This window comes from Microplitis mediator, chromosome 9 (assembly GCF_029852145.1).
Source record: "Microplitis mediator isolate UGA2020A chromosome 9, iyMicMedi2.1, whole genome shotgun sequence".
Lineage (NCBI taxonomy): Eukaryota > Metazoa > Arthropoda > Insecta > Hymenoptera > Braconidae > Microplitis > Microplitis mediator.
Window position 1 is genome coordinate 19,996,468 of NC_079977.1, and position 21,266 is coordinate 20,017,733.

The following is a 21,266-nucleotide window of genomic DNA, read 5'->3' on the forward strand; positions in this document are numbered from 1 at the left end:
TTTTGCATAAAAAATGTGCAACTTTGGAAATTTTTAATATTTTTAACTAAATCTTGTGGCAAATCATTGGGAAATAAATGTACTGTCCCTACACAGAAAGAAATTTATGGTAACCGTTCCTAGTAAGTTTATGAAATATCATCCCATACCGTTATGGTAATGATTACTTAGAATTATGGGATATAGGCCCATACTTTCTGGTAAAAGTTCCTATAAGTATGAGAATAATTCCTATAATTATGGTTACAGTTTCCATATCGTGTGTGAAAGAATTATGGTAATGGTTACCACATATTATGGTAATGGTTACCATGTATTATGGTAACCATGACTACATATTATGGGAACGATTACTATGATATTATGGTTATGGTTACCATATTATATGGTAATGATTACTATAATATATGGTAACCATTACCATATTTTTATAAACGGTTACCATAATATTATGGTAACGTTTACTATAATATTATAGCAATGATAACTATAATATATATGGATGCCGTTCCTATTATCGACATTTCAAAAAAACCGCTTATCATGCATTATGGGAACCATTCCCATAATATATTGTAATTGTTTACATAAATTTCTCTCCGTGTAGCGGACCTAATTTACTGTAAATCCAGCGTGAAAATTCGGCGGGAATCACCGCAATTTACTCTAATTTTACGGTAAATTACGGTAAACCCACCTTAACACAATTTACAGTAATTTACCAGAATTTAGGGCGAATTACCGAGTCCCTGATTGAAAAAAGTGATTCAAAACGATTTGCAATGTTAAATGCCCAGAAGAAGAGGGATTCAAAAGTATTCAAGGTATTCAAAAGCATTAAAAAGTATTTAAAATTTTTTATTTCGAATCGTTTTAAATCGCTTTTTTTAATCAGGGGTTACCGCAATATGGTTCCGTTAAGGGTGACATGGAATTGACAAAAAATTTAACTTTTTAAAAAACATATTCATTTTGTTAATTAAAGTAAAAAATTTGCCATAGGAAATTTTTTCCCTGCAAAATTTATTAAGATCTAAAGATCTGATTAGATGAATGTAAATCTAATTTAAAAAATTTATATTGATCTGAGTAGATCTTATTAGATCTAATAAGATTTATGCAGATCTTAGATCTAAAATTTTTGTAAAATAGTTTTTTATAAAGTCCCGACCCTATCCAAAAATTCCAATAGAATCCACTCAACTGCGACAAAAACCGCATAGAAACCAATACGGTCTATACTAGTCTATCATTCAGTTGTAAATAGATTTCGTGAAATGAAATATCTAAATTATGGGTGAAAGTAAAAATAAATGTACAGTTTTTTCGTAAAAATCATTTTCTATGTGTTACCATATTTTTTATGCTAAATTGTACTGAAACTACGATTTCCAATGCTTTGAATATTTATTAGTCTCTCAAATCAAAACAAAAATTTCATTTCGACAAAATATGTATACGTATATAGGACATTCTGGAGTATGATAAAGGACCTATCACTACACAAAATTAATTACTACACAGTTTGAAGTGGCCAAGTGTTTAAGCGGACGTTGTTGCAACAGGATTCGGTTCTGTGGGTATTCCATTCGTATTATTAGGAGTTTCAGCAGAACTAGAAATTTGCAGAGGTAAAAAAAATCCCCTTGTAGCAACAAGACTAATCTTTTGATCTCAACAAATTCAGTCTTGTCATTATATATAAATAAGGGAATTTTTGAGGTTTTTTCGATCTTTTTTTAAAACCGTTTACAAATTATACTGTAAATGTTAAAATGATAATTCAGTGATTATTTATCAGCAGCCGGTTGGTAGTCCATGGGAAAAGTCATAGTGATGATAAGAATAAACTTGCCGATAGGGTCCTACTTTACACTGTGAAAAATAAACAATATGATTAAAAGATTCATCATATGAAAGTCTTTATAATTTACTAAATCCGACTCTGCGAGATTTATATCTACGAAATATTGTTTTCTGTAACAGTTTTGATTACCTGGTAAGCATAGATTACTGGATACAGCCATGAAATTCTGTTTACATTTACAGTGATAATCAATACAAGCTGAATTGGGAACGAAGCATTGGCTATCCCTCCAACAATAACCTTTTAAAAGTGGCAAACATGTTGATCTATTAATTAAAAAATTGTTTGAATTGCATCGACATTTCTTGTCTGAAAAACATTTAATATGCCATGGATCACCGCAATCTAAATCATCATTGCATACATACAAGTAATCAACTGAAATCATTATAAGTCATGAATTCTTTTTATGGTGCATAAAGTGATTTTCGTGTTTAGAATCCTTGTTCTAGTTATTGCAGTTCAACTTTAGTAAAATAATTACTTACTTGGTTTGCACTGACTTGCTGATACAGACTGAAAGTTATGTTTGCATTGACATTTATTTTCAACACAGACAGAATAATTGAATCGACATTCATCATTGTTCAAACAATATTCATGTAAAACAGGGACACATTCAAATCCGTTCAATGCATAGTAATTCTCGCGACAAACACAGATATTATCGATTGAACAAACGGAATTTTTTATGCCTACGTCACAATTATCATCCTTGAGACATGTTTTACCAAGCGAAACTATCAAAAAATCCAAATCTCAAATATTAATTTCTGAATAGATATAATACTATAGCTAATATTAAAAAGTTATATTTACTATGGTCACATTGATATTTGGTTCTCATGGCAAATTTCTTTGCACATTGGCATTTATTATCAATACAAACAGTATGATTTGAAATACATTCATCGTCTGAGTCACAATATTCACCTATAAGCGCTATACATTTATCAACACCGTGAGCAACATAACTTAATTGACAAACACATTTTTGATATATGGAACATTTTGCATATTTAATGCTTACACAATCATCATCTTTGTAACATGATATTTTAAAATGTCCTATTATCAATTTTTATGTTATTGACCACCAAATAATGACAAAGTTCTTTAAATATACGAATATTTTTACCTGCTTTCGGTAAGCATTTATTATTAAATTGACGCACGTAATCAGAATCGCATTGACATTTATTATTATTGCATATTGAATTGGCGGGCGCACATTGTTGATTGTTTTTACAATATTCACCTAAAAGTGGTGCACAAGCCGTTGTATTCACCATATCATAGTTGTCTTTACAAGCACAGTCATTGTTCTCGCATTTCGAATCCAGTATTTCTTCGCAATCTTTATCTATCATGCAGTACTTTCCGATAAAATCTGAATTATCGATCACACATTAATCACTTTCAACGATCAATTAAAAAATATTGACTTAAATTAAAATAAAAATCACATCATCAGATTCGATAAATGTATCAACTTACGTGATGTACATTTGTTGTTTGAATATTCTATAAGACCATCGCCGCACACACATATATTATTTGAACAAATAGAATTAAGAGTTGCACATTGTCGATTTTCTGAACAATAACTGCCTAGTAGTGGCCCACATGCTGTAATATTATATTCTGCATAGTTTGACATGCATTCACACTTTTTGCTCACAGAGCATTCACTATATAGTATATCAATACAATCATTACTATCTTTACAGTCCATACCTAATTGAGCTAAAATTTTGTCAAAAAAGAATAGTTATGATTACTTTATTTTATCAAAAGTGATTCCTTATCTACCATTTTGTGTGTTTTCTTATTAAGATTTTTATTCAAACAGTATAATTTCCGAGCGGAAATGCTTTCATCTGTTATTAATTATTTATTCACGAATAATACTCAGTTTCAACTTACATAATACACATAAATTTGTCGATTGCCTCACAAAATGTGGTTTACATTGACATTCATTCATGATGCAAATTGAATTAATAGCTATACAGTCTCCATCTTCAAGACAATGTTGTGGCAGCACCGGTCTACAGACTCTTTCGTTGAATTCAATATGATTTTCATTGCAAACACATATATTGTCAGCTGAACATCTTGCATTTAGGATCGGATCGCAATCATTATTACTTTTGCAAGATCCGTTGAGGTGAACTATAATTAATCAAAATCAAAAAGATATCAATGTAACAGGAAGCCAAGATTAATTTTCTTAGATTGTTGACTACTATCGGATATAATAATTATGAACTGTTATGGTAAATTTAATTGCCACAATCCCATGTTTAAAATTTAAAAAAATTCTTGGAAATAGAAAAGTTTCTCTTCGGTGATTACGATACTTACGAGGAATACATTTAGAAGAGTTGTACACAAACCTAGTTTCACATTGGCACATATCATCTATACACAGAGAATGATCTATTGTACATGGAAATTTACTTGAACAGGGAATATTAGGAATAGATTCACATGTTTTCGGATTTTTTGCAAAATAATCGTTATCACAAGTGCATTGATTCCGAGCGCAAATAGAATGTGGTATCCAATGACTGCATTCTTTATCCGTTGAACAGGACATGTTCAAATGGACTGAAATTCCAATGTATGTATATAAATAAACTTTCTTATTTAGTATGTATAAAGAACAAAAGTATTTTCATTTTATGGTGATATTTTCTATCTACGGTAGACGTAACGTTCACGGTCACTTTAAGGCCAGTTTTGAATACTTGAAAAATTTAAATATATTAGTTTGTAATAGACAAATAACGTAATTAATGTTCTAAATGTATGCGAGGATACTTCTATCACACTATTATTATGAAAATTTTATTTTATACTTTTTCGTTAAGTAAAATAAAGTATTAAATGTCCAAAAATGGACTAGTGACCACAAATGGTACCTCTACTCAACAGTATGTACCTGGTATGCATTGATTATTCGATTGAGAAACGTAGAAATCCATACATTGACAGATGTTATCAACACAAGTAGAATTTGGAGGTAGACAATCCTTTGTTGTCCAGCAAAACCCACCTATAAGTGATGCACAATGATCTTGATTTACAGCGAAAGTATTCGATGAACAGCTACAGATTTTGTGCTCCGAACATTTCGCAAACCTAACTCGTTCACAACTTTCATCGCTTTCACAGGGTGCACCTAACGTATCTTTGATAATATGAACAGTTGAAGTAGACAATGAATTCAGTATGTGTATCGTATTAGTTCTATTTCAAATAAATTTAAAGATACGTACTGAATATGCATTGGTCGTTAAATCTTCGATAATTACTGACGTTACATTGACATTCATTGTCAATACAAACAGCGTTATTGGTCGCACATAATTCATTTTTCCAACAAAATCCACCCAATACTGGTGCGCAGGTCGTTTCATTTACTTCAATATTATTGGTTCTACATATACACGATTTTTCTTTTGAACATTTTGCATGCCATATTTCATCACAATCTTCGTCCAGTTCACAAAATTTTCCTAATCTCGCTGTATGAAAAAAACATTAATAAAAGTAGCATTGATCATGTTATTTATGATGATTGTGTGTTAAGTTAAATTATAAATTCGATTACCTTTTTCGATGCATTTAAATGGATTCGGTTCAGTTTGTTTGCAAATATCTTTTTGATCACAGCACGGGCGCGTAAGATTTGGATTACACTAATTATATACCCGCATGGAAAAATATATATGTGAAAAATATACTCATAAATATATGTCAAATATAAGTCAAATATAGAAATATATATTTTGACATATATTTTTTTTGCATTAAAGTATATGTGCGCATATATGGTTACATATATGTGTAAATATATGTTTATGTATAAGACTGCATATATGTTTGCATATATTCTTATATATAAGTCACATATATTTTACATATCCACCAACATATATTTTTACATATATGTAAAAATATATTTTTACATAAATTTTTACATATATACTAAATATATTTTGGCTTACATATTTGTGTATATACGAGCATATATATAAATGTATATGTTTCTATATAGATTAATATATATATGAATTTATATAGCTGTATATATGTTGAGATATATAATTACATATGTTGATACATATATTGAGATATATACTTTCGTACATTTTTATATATATATGCAGACATATACATTGACGTATATGAGAAAATATATGTCTGCATATATTTCTTATATATTCCACGTATATCCTGACATCTATGAAATCATACATGCATACATTTATATCAACATATAACTGAAAATATATTTGACGTATATTTTTTTTGCGTACATATATTTTGTATATATCACATATATGTCACGTATATTTTTGACATATATATTTTTTCATGCGGGATAAGACACGATAATTAAAAATTCATGTTTATTTCGTATCAATATGTGAAAAAAAAAACTCACATGAGCATTTCTGATGACACAATGACTATCAGGAGCTCTAGTATTCAATGAAGGGTTAACAAATGCTACAATAAGAGACAATATTCCACTTAATATTAACAACATTTTGACGGACTTTTCTCTGGAATCAAATTTTTAGTAAATCATAAGATTCACCTATTATTCGTCACTTTTTTTCAGAGGTCTATAAAATTTTATAGTTGGCGAATTAATGAAACGTTCGATCCATTCATTCGCTGGTCAAAGTAATAACTGACTTAATTACTTTATATTATCAGCCACGATGACTAATGACTGTATTCATTATTATGCTTATTGAATTTTCAAAAACAAAGTTTTAAACATTATGAATCTGTTCGGTGTAGTTAACTTGACTATTATCAGTAAAAAAAAATCTGGGCATCGGTTGGCCCTGCGGGCCAGCCCTTCTTCGAGCTCGAAAATGCTTTTACAAGCAATTGTTTTTTATGAGTCTTTTAAGCTCTAACAAGTCATGTTTTATGTTAAAGTTCGAAAATTTAAGAATCGAAAATCATTAATAAACAGGCGGTTTTGAAATTTTTAGTTATGATTATGTTCAATAAAATAAATAAATTGAGGTAGAAATCAATGTCAGCAATAAAAATAAAGATTTAAATGAGTTTTGACTCAGATCAGAGCAATAATATATCAAATATCCGCGAACAATATTAAAAACTGTGTTTTTTCAATTTCTTGTTGATAATATGATTCAAACTAAAGAACGAGTTGGATAAAATTATATGAGGATCGAGAGAGACCATAAAGACGAAGAGTTGGTATGATTTTGGACGTATTCTAGTTCATTATATTATGACTTATCCGTAAAAAATACCATAAAATGTTATTTTTTTAACATTTTGATGCCGATGTCTTTTGAACTAATCAACCGATTCAAACGTTTAATGTTGCAATCGACGCACTTTGTTGAATTCTAGAGCTGATTGAAATTTGAAATCGATTGGTTAAGTCGTTTCAAAGATATTCACAAAAAACTGTTTTTTATCGTTTCTTTCTCCCGCGATAACTCTCGAACGAATTTTCCGATTGAGATGGCTAAGGCGGCTATCGACGCGTTTTATTGTTCTAGAGCTGATGAGATTTTGAAGTCGATCGTTAAAGTCGTTTCTGAGAAATCAATAAAAAACTAAAAAAAAAAAATTTTTTTTTTTTGTAATTCATCAATATTTTCGAGTTTACTTGATCGAATAATCTGAAATTTTCAGAAAAGTTGATGGCCAACAAGCTCTTTCGATTGCCGCCTCAACCATCCAAATCGGTTCATTAGTTAAAAAGTTATAGACCGGTCACACACATACACACACTCGGACATCATTCTGAAAATAGTCAGAATAGCTTCCTAGGACCTCAAAACGTCGACATCTGATGAAATTTCGATTTTTGCAAATCGGGGTGAAAATAATAACATCCCGAATTTTTCGAAAATCGTCGATTTCCTTAGCGGGAAGTTAAAAATTCTGAAAAACGATTGACCCAAAACTTTCCGCTGTTTTTGAGCTCAGAGAACTCGAACGTTGTTATTTTTAAGTTTTTGGGCTCTTCGAAATCAAAAAATGTTTGTTTTGTTGTTCAACCAAAAAAAAGTACAATTAGCTGAAGGAGAATCAATTTTTGTGTTACGATATCTTTGGAACGAATCAACCGATTTGAACGTTCTTGGCGGCAATCGAAAGGGCTTATCAAGACTTAGAACTTGATACATTTTGGGCAAATCGGGCAAGTAGTTTTATGAGCTTTATTAAAAAAACCTAAAAGAAATTTTTATTTTCCGTACTAATCGTAAACTACTAGACCGATCGAGTCCAAAATCTATTGAGATCTAAGTCTTGGTGAGCCCTTTCGATTTCCGCCAAGTACACCTGAATCGGTTGATTATTTCCAAAGATATCGTACGACAAAAATTAGTTTACACACATCCATACATGCAAACACACACACACACGCGGGCGTACATCCGGATATCGTCAGAATATCTTCCTAGGACCTCAAAACGTCCAGATCTGATGAGAACTCGATTATCGAAAATCGGACCGAAACCAATAACTTCGCTTTTTTTGAAAATTTTCAATTTTCATAGCGGGAAGGTAAAAATTTTTAATAGCTAATGAGGAAAAGACGGGAAACATGGGACCGCTAAGGAAATAATGGATTTTTGTACATGAAAATATGGCGAATTTTTCTGTTTTGTTTACTTACATTTGAAGAAATTAAACCAAATTTCTAGTTGCCGTAGATAAAAATTTTTTTTTTGGGAAAAATGTACAAATACATATATATATTTATATAAAGATTACACATTACAAATTTCACCAATAATTTTTGTTAATTCTGTCATCGTAATTTTAATTCCGCTATTTAATTGCACTTCACATTAAAGAAAAGATAATATACCTCACTACAATTCATAAATCTATTATATAAAACTGTTATGAATGTTCGTGTAAGTTCGCTATAATCGTATTATTATGGGAAGAAGTACAACTGCAATAAAAAAAATGAATCAGTACGCACTTATATAATAAATCGTTAAAAATAAAAGAGAAAAATCATCATACGTCTGGAACTATTCCATGAAAACATATTGCATATTGATAAGCCAGTTCACAAGATTCTTTAGTCGTCACTAAAATATTAAGTAAGTCAAAAATTGTTAACTATATTTTTCATCATATACACAGAGAAAATGTATGGTAATCAGTCCTACACTTACAGTAACCAAGTTTTTTTAGAAATCAATGTGTACTCGGAGAGAAATTTATGGTAACAATTACAATATCTTATAGGAATGGTTGCCAAAATGCATGGTAACCGGTTTTCTTGAAATGATGATTATAGGAACGGCACCCATATATTGTAGTTATCATTACTATAATATTATAGTAATCGTTACCATAATGTTATAGTAATGTTTACCATAATATTATGGTAACCATTACTATAAATTATGGTAACGTTTACTATAGTATTATGCGAACGATCACCATAATATTATGGTAATCATTACCATAATATCTGGTAACCATTACCATAATATGTAGTTATGGTTACCAGATATTATGGTAATGGTTACCATACATCATGGTAATGGTTACCATAACATTATAGTAATTGTTACCATAATATTATGGTAATAGTTACCATACATTATGGTAATGGTTACCATATATTATAGTAATGGTTACCATAATATTATGGTAACGATTACTATAATATTATGGTAATGGTTACCACAATATTATGGTAAACATTACTATAACATTATGGTAACGATTACTATAATATTATGGTAACCATTACTATAATATATGGTAACCATTACCATAATGTATGGTAGCTATTACCATAATATTATGGTAACGATTACTATAATATTATGATAATGCTTACCATAATACATGGTAACCGTTACCATCATATTATCGTAATCATTACCATAATATTATGGTAACCATTACCATAACATTATGGTAACCACTACCATAATATATAGTAATGGTTACCATACATTATGGTAATGGTTACCATATATTATAGTAATGGTTACCATAATATTATGGTAATGATTACGATACTATTATGGTAACGGTTACCATGTATTATGGTAACCATTACCATAATGTTATAGTAATGTTCACCATAATATTATGGTAACCATTACTATAAATTATGGTAACGTTTACTATAGTATTATGCGAACGATTACCATAATATTATGGTAATCATTACCATAATTCTTTCACATGCAATATGGGAACTGTTACCATAATTATAGGAATTATTCTCATACTTATAGGAACTTTTACCAGAAAGTATGGGCCTATATCCCATAATTGCAAGTAATCATTACCATAACGATATGGAATGATATTTCATAAACGTACTAGGAACGGTTACCATAAATTTCGCTCCGTGTAATCACAACGAAAAACGAAATAAAACAGTAACATTAGCCACACGGGAAAAACGAATTTCGTCCTCATAACAAAAGACGGGATCACGAAATATTTTGTTATAATGACAAACATGATTAGCTTACGGTAACAAATCAATTTGTTATAGTAACAAATGAATTTATGTCGCAATTAAGAAGTCGATTTGTTATGAGAACATATGATGTTTATTATAATAATATCGTCGTATTTCAAAGCCGGCATTTGCTACTGTAAGTAATCTTAGCTTATGATTACAAAAATTTTTGTTAATGCTACAAATTCATTCTGTTATTTTAACAAATCAGTTCTTTTATTGGAACACAACAGTTTTGTTACAGTTACAAACCATTGCTTGGCCCAACGAAAAATTTGCTAGCATTACAAAAACATTGTAATCCCAACGAATGCTTCGTTATCCGTATATTAAGGCAGAATTTTGCTACCGTAGGTTATCTTATCGTGTGGTCACAAAAATTTTTTTTCCGTGCAGATTCAAAAATTCGATTGACTCGATTCAAAACAGTCGATTTTTTGACCCAGTCTAATATTTATATAGATATGTATAAACTGTTTTATTTACATAGTTCTCGTTTTTTAAGAATGAAAACAATTCTCGCGATATATAGGAATCCGGGTCAAAATATCTAGCCTCAATCCAGCCTCACTAAGTAAAGAAAGCATTTTGAGCCTCCCCGAGTCGAAATTTTGGCCCCATTTGGCCCCAAAATGTAAAATGACCGAATAAATCTAGAGGATCTGGTTTAGGCGTGAGGAATTTTAAACAATTGAAAATTACACAATAAATACTTTGGTTATTTATTTACACTTAAATTGTTTAAATCACGCCAGATCCGGCACGAAGGACCAAACCTTAAATAACCAACTTTGGTGAGGTTGTGTCCCTCGCGGTTTTGCGAATGCCGTAAAAATGCCGTAAATTTTCGGCATTTATACACATGCCGTAAATTTACCGTAATAATTTGGTAATAATATGGTTATATTGGCCAGTATTTTTCCTGTACTTATACTGTAGAGTTATCAGATTACTATAATAAAATTACTATAAAAATGCCGAACTTTTACCAAAAAAATGCTGTAAAAAAACTATAAAAATGCCGAACTTTTACCGAAAAAATGCTATATAAATACCGCAATAATGCGATGATTTTATAATAATAAAATCGTATTTTTTTGGTAATTATACCGTAGATATCCTGCGATTTTGCCAGATTTATCCCGATATAATGAAAAATTGTAAAAAATTTGGTTTTATTTTATATTTGCTTCTGCGGTTAATATCATCGAAAATGTGCAAAGTGTAAAATTTTATATTTTATTCTCTTAGTTCACACATTTCTTATTGAAACAAAAGAATGTAAGTGAAAATAAGAATCCGGGAAAATTGAGGTTTTTAATTTTCTTAAGTTTGTTTGTATAGATATAAATACAATTAGTATCAACTTTCGAATAAGCGATTTGGCATAATGGTTAACAGATCAGGCTTTAAATCATTAGGACTCGGGATCGAGCCCACGAGTTGGCAGGTTTTTTTTTTTTTTTTTTTCATGACAGTTATTGTACATATAACTTTATAATGTTATATATAATTATATATAATTAAATGAAATTTTATATAATTATATATAATTTTTGTTCCGGGTAGAACGGTTTGATGCTGCAAAAATTCCGAAAATATACGATAAATATGCTGTACAATTACGGTTTTAATGCTGTTAAAATACCGTATTTTTTCTGTTTTATTACCGTAAATATTCTGAATTTTTTTCGTAAATTTTTGGTAGTAATGCGGCCAAAAAACTGGCCAAAATAACTTGAATAATACCATATTTATGCAGTATTTATACCATATAAATCCGATATTATTTCGGTATTTTCAAAACCGCGAGGGGTAGGGTCAAATGATGGTGAATTATTTTATATATGTATGTATCTATATATGTATATTATGAGTGGTCGAAAATGTGAGCTATAACATAAATAGTACACGGAAAGAAAATTTCTTTAAAAATTACCGTTATATTTACGGTAATCGTGGGACGAATGGCACGACCTAATCATTTGTCGGTAAGTGAGATAATTTCTAACTTTTTTTCACTAAATTTTACCGTAGTCTACTGTAAATTTTATTTGATTTTTGGTAAATTTTATGAAGTATATATTATGTCCTACAATTACAGTGAATTTAACGGTAATTTTTAAAGAAAATTGATTTCCGTGTACAATAACAGTGATGTGCCTGGGCTCTATGAGTATCGAATGAGGTTTATGAGTTTGATATGAGGTTCAGCTTAGTTGAGTTAGGTTTTTGAGTATGAAATGAGGGTCGGTTTAAGGTTTATGAGTTTGAAATGCGGTTCAGTTTTATCGTATGAGGTTTCTGAGAAATGAAGGTCAGTAAACTTCATTGAGGGCAAGATGAGACTCACTTTGCTCTTTTGAGGATCAAATGCGGGGCAAAAACCGAAAATAGTGTGAAATGAGGGCTAAAATTTCGACTCGGGTCAAATGATGTTCGAAAATCCTCAATGAGCCTCAAAAGAACCTACTAGTCGACTATGTAATTTAAATTCGATTAGTATTATTTGAGGCTAAAAATGATTTTTTTACTCAGTGAGGCTGGATTGAGGCTTACTTTGATTCGATAAGGCTAGATATTTTGACCCGAGAACCATCTCTTTAAATTTCTTTCCGCCTAACAAATAAAATGAAATTTCATCATTACCTTTAGCAGTACACTCTTCGTGAGCTTTTATACTCTTCTCTGCCAAATCTTCTGGCAGTACTGCTCGTAGCTGTTTTCGTACACTGTCTAGGTTGACATTATTATCTTTATCCAACTAAAAAAACACGTCTATATTAGTAATTCATTTTTTTTAACTTCCCGCTAAGAAAATTGAAAATTTTCAAAAATTCGGGAAGTTATTGGTTTCGGTCCGATTTGCAAAAACCGAATTTCTATCAGATTTTGACGTTTTGAGGTTCTAGGAAGCTATCCTGACTAATTTCACGATGATGTCCGAGTGTATGTATGTATGTATGTATGTACGGACGTACGTACGTATGTAAATATTCTGTAACTTTTGAACAGATGAACCGATTTTGTACTTTAAGGTGTCATTCGACGCGGCTTGTGAATCTCTTGAAGCTGTAAAAAATTGAGCTTAATCGGTAGGGTGCGTTCGGAGATATTTCAAAAATAAAATTTTTCAAAAATGTTTTATTTGGATAACTTTTAATTTGCTCAACGGATTGATTCCAAAATTTAATCAGCTCTAAAACTTTATAAGCCGCGTCGAATGCCACCTCAACCATCAAAATCGGTTCGTTCGTTCAAGAGAAACCGTTGACGAAAGAATTGAAACAAAAATTTTTTTTTGGTTTTTTTGAAATTTCTCAAAAACGACTCGATAAATCAATTTCAAAATTTGATCAGCTTTAGAACTTGATAAAACACGCCGGTTGCCGCCTCAACCATCAAAATCGGTTAATTCGTTCGCGATATATCGTGGTAGAAAGAAATGCTAAAAAATGGTTTTTTTACAAAACAATGGCATCCAAAAGTATTTGCAAGCTCGAAGAGTTCGAAACTGTATTCATAATAATGTTTTCGAGCTCAACGAGCTCGAAAACAGCGGGAAGTTTTGGGCCTGGCCCGCAGAGTTAACCGATAGACCGATTTTTAAGTTATATATGATTTAAGTCAAATATAAAATAATTTTTCAAAACTATGTATATGTATATATAGTAGCAGGGTGTCAGTTATTTCTCGATGCTTTTCGTACTTACCTATCATGTTAATCATTCATTCACGACCCAGAAATAATAAAAAAAAATCGGTCTGTCAGTTGACCCTGCGGGCCAGCCCCAAAACTTCCCGCTGTTTTCGAGCTCGCTGAGCTCGAAAACATTATTGTGAATATATTTTCGAGCTCTTCGAGCTCGCAAATACTTTTGTATGCCATTGTTTTGTAAAAAACCATTTTTTAGCATTTCTTTCTTCCACGATATCTCGCGAACGAATCAACCGATTTTGATGGTTGAGGTGGCAATCGACGCGTTTTATCAAGTTCTAAAGCTGGTCGAATTTTGAAATTGATTTACTCAGCCGTTTTTGAGAAATTTCAAAAAAACCAAGGAAAAAATTTTTTTTGAATTCTTTCGTCAACGGTTTCTCTTGAACGAATGAACCGATTTTGATGGTTGAGGTGGCATTCGACGCGGCTTATAGAGTTTTAGAGCTGATTAGATTTTGGAATCAATCCATCGAGCAAATTGGAAGTTATCCAAATAAAACATTTTTGAAAAAATTTTATTTTTGAAATATCTCTGAACGCACCCTACCGATTAAGTTCAAATTTCTACGGCCTCAAGACATTAACAAGCCGCGTCGAATGACACCTCAACGATCAAAATCGGTTCATCCGTTCAAGAGTTATGAATATTTACATACATACATACGTACGTACGTACGTACGTACGTACACACATACATACACTCGGACATCATCGTGAAATTAGTCAGGATAGCTTCCTAGGACCTCGAAACGTCGACATCTGATGGAAATTCGATTTTCGTAAATCGGACCGAAACCAATAACTTCCCGAATTTTTGAAAATTTACAATTTTCTTAGCGGGAAGTTAAAAATCTGGGCGTCGGTTGACCCTGCGGGCCAGCCCCAAAACTTCCCGCCGTTTTCGAGCTCAAGGAGCTTAAAAACATTACTCTGAATATATTTTCGAGCTTTTCTAAATCGAAAATGCTATTACCTGCGATTATTTGTTATGAGCTTTTCAAGCTCTACCAAGTTGCGTTTTTTGCTAAAGTTTGACAAGTTAAGAATCGAAAATTGTTAATGAAGAAGCGGTTTTTAAATTTTTATTCTCGATTATGTTCAAAGAAATCAATGTATCGAGGCAGAAATCAATGTCAGTGATTAAAATCAAGATTTGAGTGAGTTTTGACTTAGGTCAGAGCAATAATATATGAAATATCCGAGAAAAACATTAAAAACTGGATTTTCTCAATTTTTTGCTGATGATATGTTTTAAACTAAAGAACAAGTTAGATGACATTAAATGATAATCGAAAGAGACTATAAACAGAAAGAGTTGGTATGATTTCAAAAAAATTTAGTACATTATATTTTAATTTAACCGGAAAACATAACATTTTATGTTATTTTTTTAACTTTTCAGCGCCGATATCTTTTGAACTAATAAACCGATTGTGACGTTCGAGGTGGCATTCGGCGCGTTTTATTGAGTTCTAAAGCTGATAAGATTTTGAAATTGATCGGATGAGTCACTTCAAAGATGATCGAAAAAAACCGTTTTTTATCATTTCTTTCGCCAACGATATCTCTCGAACAAATTAACCGATTGAGATGGTTGAGGTGGCATTCGACGCGGCTTATAAAGTTCTAGAGCTGATTAGATTTTGAAGTCGATCGTTCAAGTCATTTCTGAGAAATCACTAAGAAACTAAAAAAAAAATTTTTTTTTTTTCGTAATTCGCCAATATTTTCGAGTCTGCTTGATCAAATGATCTAAAATTTTTAGGAAAGTTGAGGGCCAACAAGCTCTTTCGATTGCTACCTCAACCATCCAAATCGATTCATTAGTTAAAAAGTTACAAAGAGTTTACACCTCCCTAGGACCTCAAAACGTCGACATCTGATGAAAACTCGATTTTCGAAAATCGGGGTGAAAACAATAACTTCCCAATTTTTCGAAAATCGTCGATCTTCTTAGCGGGAAGTTAAAAATCAGATTGCCACGTTTACTCATAAAAAAATTTTTCTTCCCTAGCGAATTTGGTTACACCGAAATAATATCTAAAACATACCTGGTATTTGAGTATGATTTCGGTATGTTTTCAATAGAATTCTAAAAGTATACTCAAATTATACTAATCCATAACAATAATTTAGGTATGTTTTTGAACAATTTACACCGAAGTTATGTACGGTAGATATCGATACATTTAATGTATTTAAGTATATTAGTTGAATAATTTATTTATATTTTTTTAATAAATAATTCAAAAAATAAAAAAATGGATAATTGACTGAGGTTTCGAACTTGTGACTTCTCACTTGAGAGTCTCGTGAAGTTCTCGTGGCGCTGTCACAGGTCTTGATAAATCAAGCAATTTTATTTTTATTTATGGTTTGTTTTTTTTTATGCGTTATATTTGTGTTAACTATCTATACTGTTATTGCAATAGAATCAAATAAATAATAAATTAATGATAATTGTATGTCTAAAACATAAACAGAAATATTTCCTTTAACACTGAAATTTTTTTTTTATTTTGGAAAAAAAAAAAAACAGAAGTAGTAAATAAGTAAATCAATAATTAAATTATTATGAAAATAATTTTTGAACTATTTACTACTAAAGAGGATTATAATACTAAACACTCAATTGAAATAGTATTTTTATAATTTTCTATGTATTCAATAAATTTATTTACTTTAAACTTCAAAGAAACATTTTTTCTTTTTCCCAGGTAAAGACTTATGTAGAAAGATATTGTCCTCAACCTCTTTGATTTCGGTATAATTTGAGTATAAATCGTGCTTGGAATATATATTTTTTCAGTATCATTAAAGTATGAAAAATTCAAAAACATACCCAAAACATGAGACGATTTAAGTATAATCTGGGTATGAATTGGGTATAATTCTTAAAACATACCGAAATATTTATCAATTTCAACCATACCGGAAATGAACCCGGGAAAAAATGATTTTGCCTAATTATATATAATTATATATGATTATATATGGAATATATATAATTATATATGGTATTATATATAATTATATATGGTTATATATAGACCTATATATAAGTATATATAGCCTTATATATAATTAGACCTAATTATACCGGGAAAAAAATGATTTTGCCTAATTATATATGATTATATATAGAATATATATGGTTATATATAGACCTATATATAAGTATTAGGGTGCTTCGTTTGAAACGACTATTTTTTTCTTTTCGCTCCCATCCCGAAATTTTGTTGGAAGTACTCCAAATAAAATTTCCTGAGAGTTGGAGCCCTTAAAATTGATATTAAGTACTTGACCACAGCGTGTGAAGATTTCCCATTTAAAATACACGTAAACTTAGGTTTTTATTTTTTAAACTTCTATAACTCCGCAGCATTTTATGATATCATCTCGCCCAAAGTTGGGATTTTCTCAGAATTAAATGTAATACAAAGGTGTCCGTTGTCGCGAAGTTGTAACTCATACGGGTGGGGTAGTACGTACCGCTAAACCGAATTTTTTCATAGAATTCTTATTCTTTCTCTCATTATCTTATAAACAACAAGACCTACAGAAAAAATGCAAATGACAATTTTATAGGAAATTCAATTTCCTACAAAAAAGGTCCTTAGCACCGAATCACTCAGATTGATATTTTCTGAGATATTAGTCAAATAAAAAATCAATATTTTCTAAGATTTGATTTGACATTTTATGGGAATTCAATGCTACTTCAACTTCAATAATTAATATCTCAGAAAATATCAATCTCAGTAATTCGGTGCTAAGGACCTTTTTTGTAGGAAAATAAATTTCCTATAAAATCATTATTACAATTTTTCTGTAGGTCTTGTTGTTTATGAGATAATAAGAAAAAAACAAGAATTCTATGAAAGAGTTCGGTTTAGCGGTCCGTACTACCCCACCCGTATGAGTTACGACTTCGCGACATTGGGCACTTTTGTATTACATTTAATTCTGGAAAAATCCCGACTTTGGGCGAGATGATATCATAAAATGCCGCGGAATTATAGAAGTTTAAAAAATAAAAACCCAACTTAACGTGTATTTTAAATGGGAAATCTTCACACGCTGTGTTCGAGTACTTAATATTAATTTTAAGGGCTCAAACTCTCAGGGAATTTTTCTTGGAGTACTTCCAACAAAATTTCGGGATGGGAGCGAAAAAAAAAATAGTCGGTTCAAACGAAGCACCCTAATAAGTATATATAGCCATATGTATAATTAGATCTAATTATATCCCGGGACAAAATGATTTTGCCTAATTATATATGATTGTATATGGAATATATATGATAGTATATATCATAGTATATACCCATATATAGTTATACATGGGTCTATATATGATTAGATCTGATTAGACCTGACCTATATAGACCCATATATAGTAATTTTTATTATATTTTAGATCTTTAGATCTATATATATAATCAAATATAAATTAATTATTTATATATATATATATAAGTTAATATTTTATTTATAGAATATATTTAATATTTAGTTTTTCTTATTTAATATATTAGATGCTCTATGGTCTTTATTGATATTTCATAACCAATACTCGTTAAATGCATTATAGTTTTAGGTATATATTATTGAGAAGTAATAATTATTATATTATTATACTTATTATAATACTTATTATAATAAGTGAGATCTCATAAAATTAACGTTAAGAAGTTTCACCAAATATACTTTTAAAAATAACGAATATATATTCTTTAATATATTAGTAAAAATGACTCTAGTAATTTTCGTTTGTAAGTACTAATAGTCTAATGACATGATTATATTATCTATCTATAAATACATAATAAAATGTTATATAACAAAAATAAATAAATGTAGTAGCACAGTCGTTAATTATACTCTGTATTTATATTTTGAGGGAAATATAATTTGTTATGAATAATTGCAAACGTATAATTAAAAAAAAAACTTCCCTCTGAATACTTCAATATTAATCGTACATGGACATACGTAATTGTATATAAATTACACATAATCATATGTATGTTTAAACCCGCCTAATTTTCGGATCTAATTATATATAAAATATGATATATATGTATTATACATAATCATATCTAATTATATATGAGTATATATAACTTATATATGATTATATATAATTAGACCTGGCCAATTTTCAGATCTAATTATATATAACGTATTATATATAATCATATATAACCTATATATAATTATATATAAATTATATATAATTAGACCTGGCCAATTTTTAGATCTAATTATATATAAGGTCTTATATATAATTATATATAATTAGGCAAAATCATTTTTTCCCGGGAACCCAAAAGAAACTTAAATTTTCAGTATAAACAAATTCTCTAGGGTTATTCTGGTAATAATATATATGATACCTACCATTTTCGTCATTTTACAGATACAATATATATAACACTTGAGTTTTTCATCGTCAACAAAATCTCTGTTTTTATGAGCCTCTTGCAGCTCTGAAAATAATTTTATAAAATAAATATTTTATTAATTGAGATTATTTTAAAATATGATACCTGGGGTAAGTCCTGTTTTGGCTGCACAGCTTTTACCCATTGGTTTCATCATATTTTCAACTTGTTCGATTTTCAATAGCTATTGTCGTTATAAAAGATTAAAAAAAAATAAAGTTAATCGAAATTATTTAATTCTACCATTAGTTAAATCGGTATTACTTACACCCTCAGTGTGAAAGAAATTAATAGACATAATAAAAAATGTTGCGAATGCAATAGTATAAATATTACACATCATTTTTTTTTTATATCATTATCCTTTTTTTTATCGAATCAACACTCAAGTATCACGGTCTGCTGTTTGAAATAAAACGTTTTCAGTCTTTTATACATTCGGTTTTCGATCATTAATACTTTTAATGACATCTTATTATATAGTAAAGTATAATCAATATTGGAATGAATTTCACTATATTTTTATATGAATTGTCGATTCATCGGCATATTCACGTAACATTAAAACGTAGATCGAGTAGTCTGTCAATAAATTAATATGTTACACAATCTAAGTATGCATTGAATTGAAATTAAAGTAAAATGAACGCTTATGTTAAAATAAAATTGTAGCTTATAGTCGAGTGGGTATCGGCGCATGAATATCGAAATCTATTTGGTCTTCATTTTTTTTACGAACATCTATTTATTGTATTAAAGATACAGATTATTTTCTGGGGGTCTACGGTTTCCGTGACGCGAAATGACCGTGAATTCTTTTAGAACTCGACAAAAGGACTTTTTTCAAATAGCTCTATTTTTCCTGTTTTATTCCCTTTTAAATATAGTGGAAACCTAAACATGCAAACAGGCAAATAACCTTCTCAATAAGACAATTTATAGATAAATTGAGAAAAATATAGATAGCTGCAACTTTTTCAAAAATGGACCAATTCAGACATTTTTTATTTCAAAATTTTCGTCTGTAAATTTACTTTCCAGAAAAAAATACAAAAAAATTGAAGATATTAAAATCTATGAAATTTTTCATATTGCATGGATGATATATCTCATATATTTATAATTTATTTATTCAGAAAATTAATTACGTACATAAGAATTTATCTAAATCATCTGAACTTTCACTTCTTAACCTCGAAATTATTGAAAAATTGTTTTTTTTCCGCATTTTATTTCTTTCCTTTTCAATTTTAAAAAATTCACGTAAAAATCGCAATGTTCACTCCCCGAGAAGCCAAAAAAAATTTGATATTAATTATCGACCTATTAGTTCATTAATTAGACGTAATCAAAAATGGCAGGTGAGGATTTTTGAAAAATGGCCGATGTTCAAATAAATTACCGGCATTTTTAAATAGTAGAAGTGATTGAAATTATTTTGGAAGGGCAAATTCTACGAAGCTTTGGTCGAAAGAATTGATAAACCGAAAAAAAAAACGTGATAAAAAACTAACAAACTCTTTCGATTGTCACCTCAACCATCTCAATCGGTCAATTCATTAAAAAGATATAGAGAGTTTACATCCATACATACACACACACATACATACATACATACAGATAATCGGACATCATCCTAAAAATAGTCAGAATAGCTTCCTAGAACCTCAAAACGTCAAGATCTGATAGACATTTGATTTTCGAAAATC

The 21,266-nt window shown here is 29.9% G+C and overlaps 3 protein-coding genes across 4 annotated transcripts in view; 1 reads left to right on the forward strand and 2 right to left on the reverse strand.

Annotated features, from left to right (window-relative positions):
• The window catches only part of LOC130674289 (lysoplasmalogenase-like protein TMEM86A), a 36,042-nt gene that overhangs the window by 2,166 nt on the left and 12,610 nt on the right, over positions 1 to 21,266 (forward strand). The gene's annotated exons all lie outside the window — the stretch shown is intronic.
• LOC130674288 (rh5-interacting protein-like) lies at positions 1,419 to 5,488 on the reverse strand. The gene is made up of 10 exons (XM_057479583.1): positions 5,152 to 5,488; positions 4,815 to 5,063; positions 4,235 to 4,480; positions 3,794 to 4,042; positions 3,365 to 3,613; positions 3,006 to 3,257; positions 2,687 to 2,935; positions 2,356 to 2,607; positions 1,997 to 2,245; positions 1,419 to 1,875 (listed from the first exon to the last, which is right to left on the reverse strand). The coding sequence occupies exons 2-10, from the start codon at positions 4,855 to 4,857 to the stop codon at positions 1,871 to 1,873; spliced, it is 1,794 nt and encodes a 597-aa protein (XP_057335566.1). The 5' UTR covers positions 4,858 to 5,063; positions 5,152 to 5,488; the 3' UTR covers positions 1,419 to 1,870.
• On the reverse strand, positions 8,679 to 19,984 carry LOC130674290 (general odorant-binding protein 83a-like). Its single transcript, XM_057479586.1, has 6 exons — positions 19,826 to 19,984; positions 19,663 to 19,741; positions 19,514 to 19,602; positions 13,038 to 13,152; positions 8,918 to 8,985; positions 8,679 to 8,843 (listed from the first exon to the last, which is right to left on the reverse strand). Exons 1-6 carry the CDS (start codon positions 19,898 to 19,900, stop codon positions 8,826 to 8,828), a joined length of 444 nt encoding a protein of 147 aa, XP_057335569.1. The 5' UTR covers positions 19,901 to 19,984; the 3' UTR covers positions 8,679 to 8,825.

Excerpts from the sequence above, each read along its gene's own strand:
- LOC130674290 (XM_057479586.1), bottom strand. The coding sequence starts at position 19,900 with ATGATGTGTAATATTTATACTATTGCATTCGCAACATTTTTTATTATG. Across the intron at positions 19,603-19,662 it reads CAAAACAGGACTTACCCCAG|AGCTGCAAGAGGCTCATAAA; the intron begins GTATCATATTTT and ends AATTATTTTCAG. Across the intron at positions 13,153-19,513 it reads TCTGTAAAATGACGAAAATG|TTGGATAAAGATAATAATGT; the intron begins GTAGGTATCATA and ends GTGTTTTTTTAG.
- LOC130674288 (XM_057479583.1), bottom strand. The coding sequence starts at position 4,857 with ATGGATTTCTACGTTTCTCAATCGAATAATCAATGCATACCAG. Across the intron at positions 3,614-3,793 it reads GACAAATTTATGTGTATTAT|CTCAATTAGGTATGGACTGT; the intron begins GTAAGTTGAAAC and ends ACAAAATTTTAG. Across the intron at positions 3,258-3,364 it reads AAACAACAAATGTACATCAC|ATTTTATCGGAAAGTACTGC; the intron begins GTAAGTTGATAC and ends TCGATAATTCAG.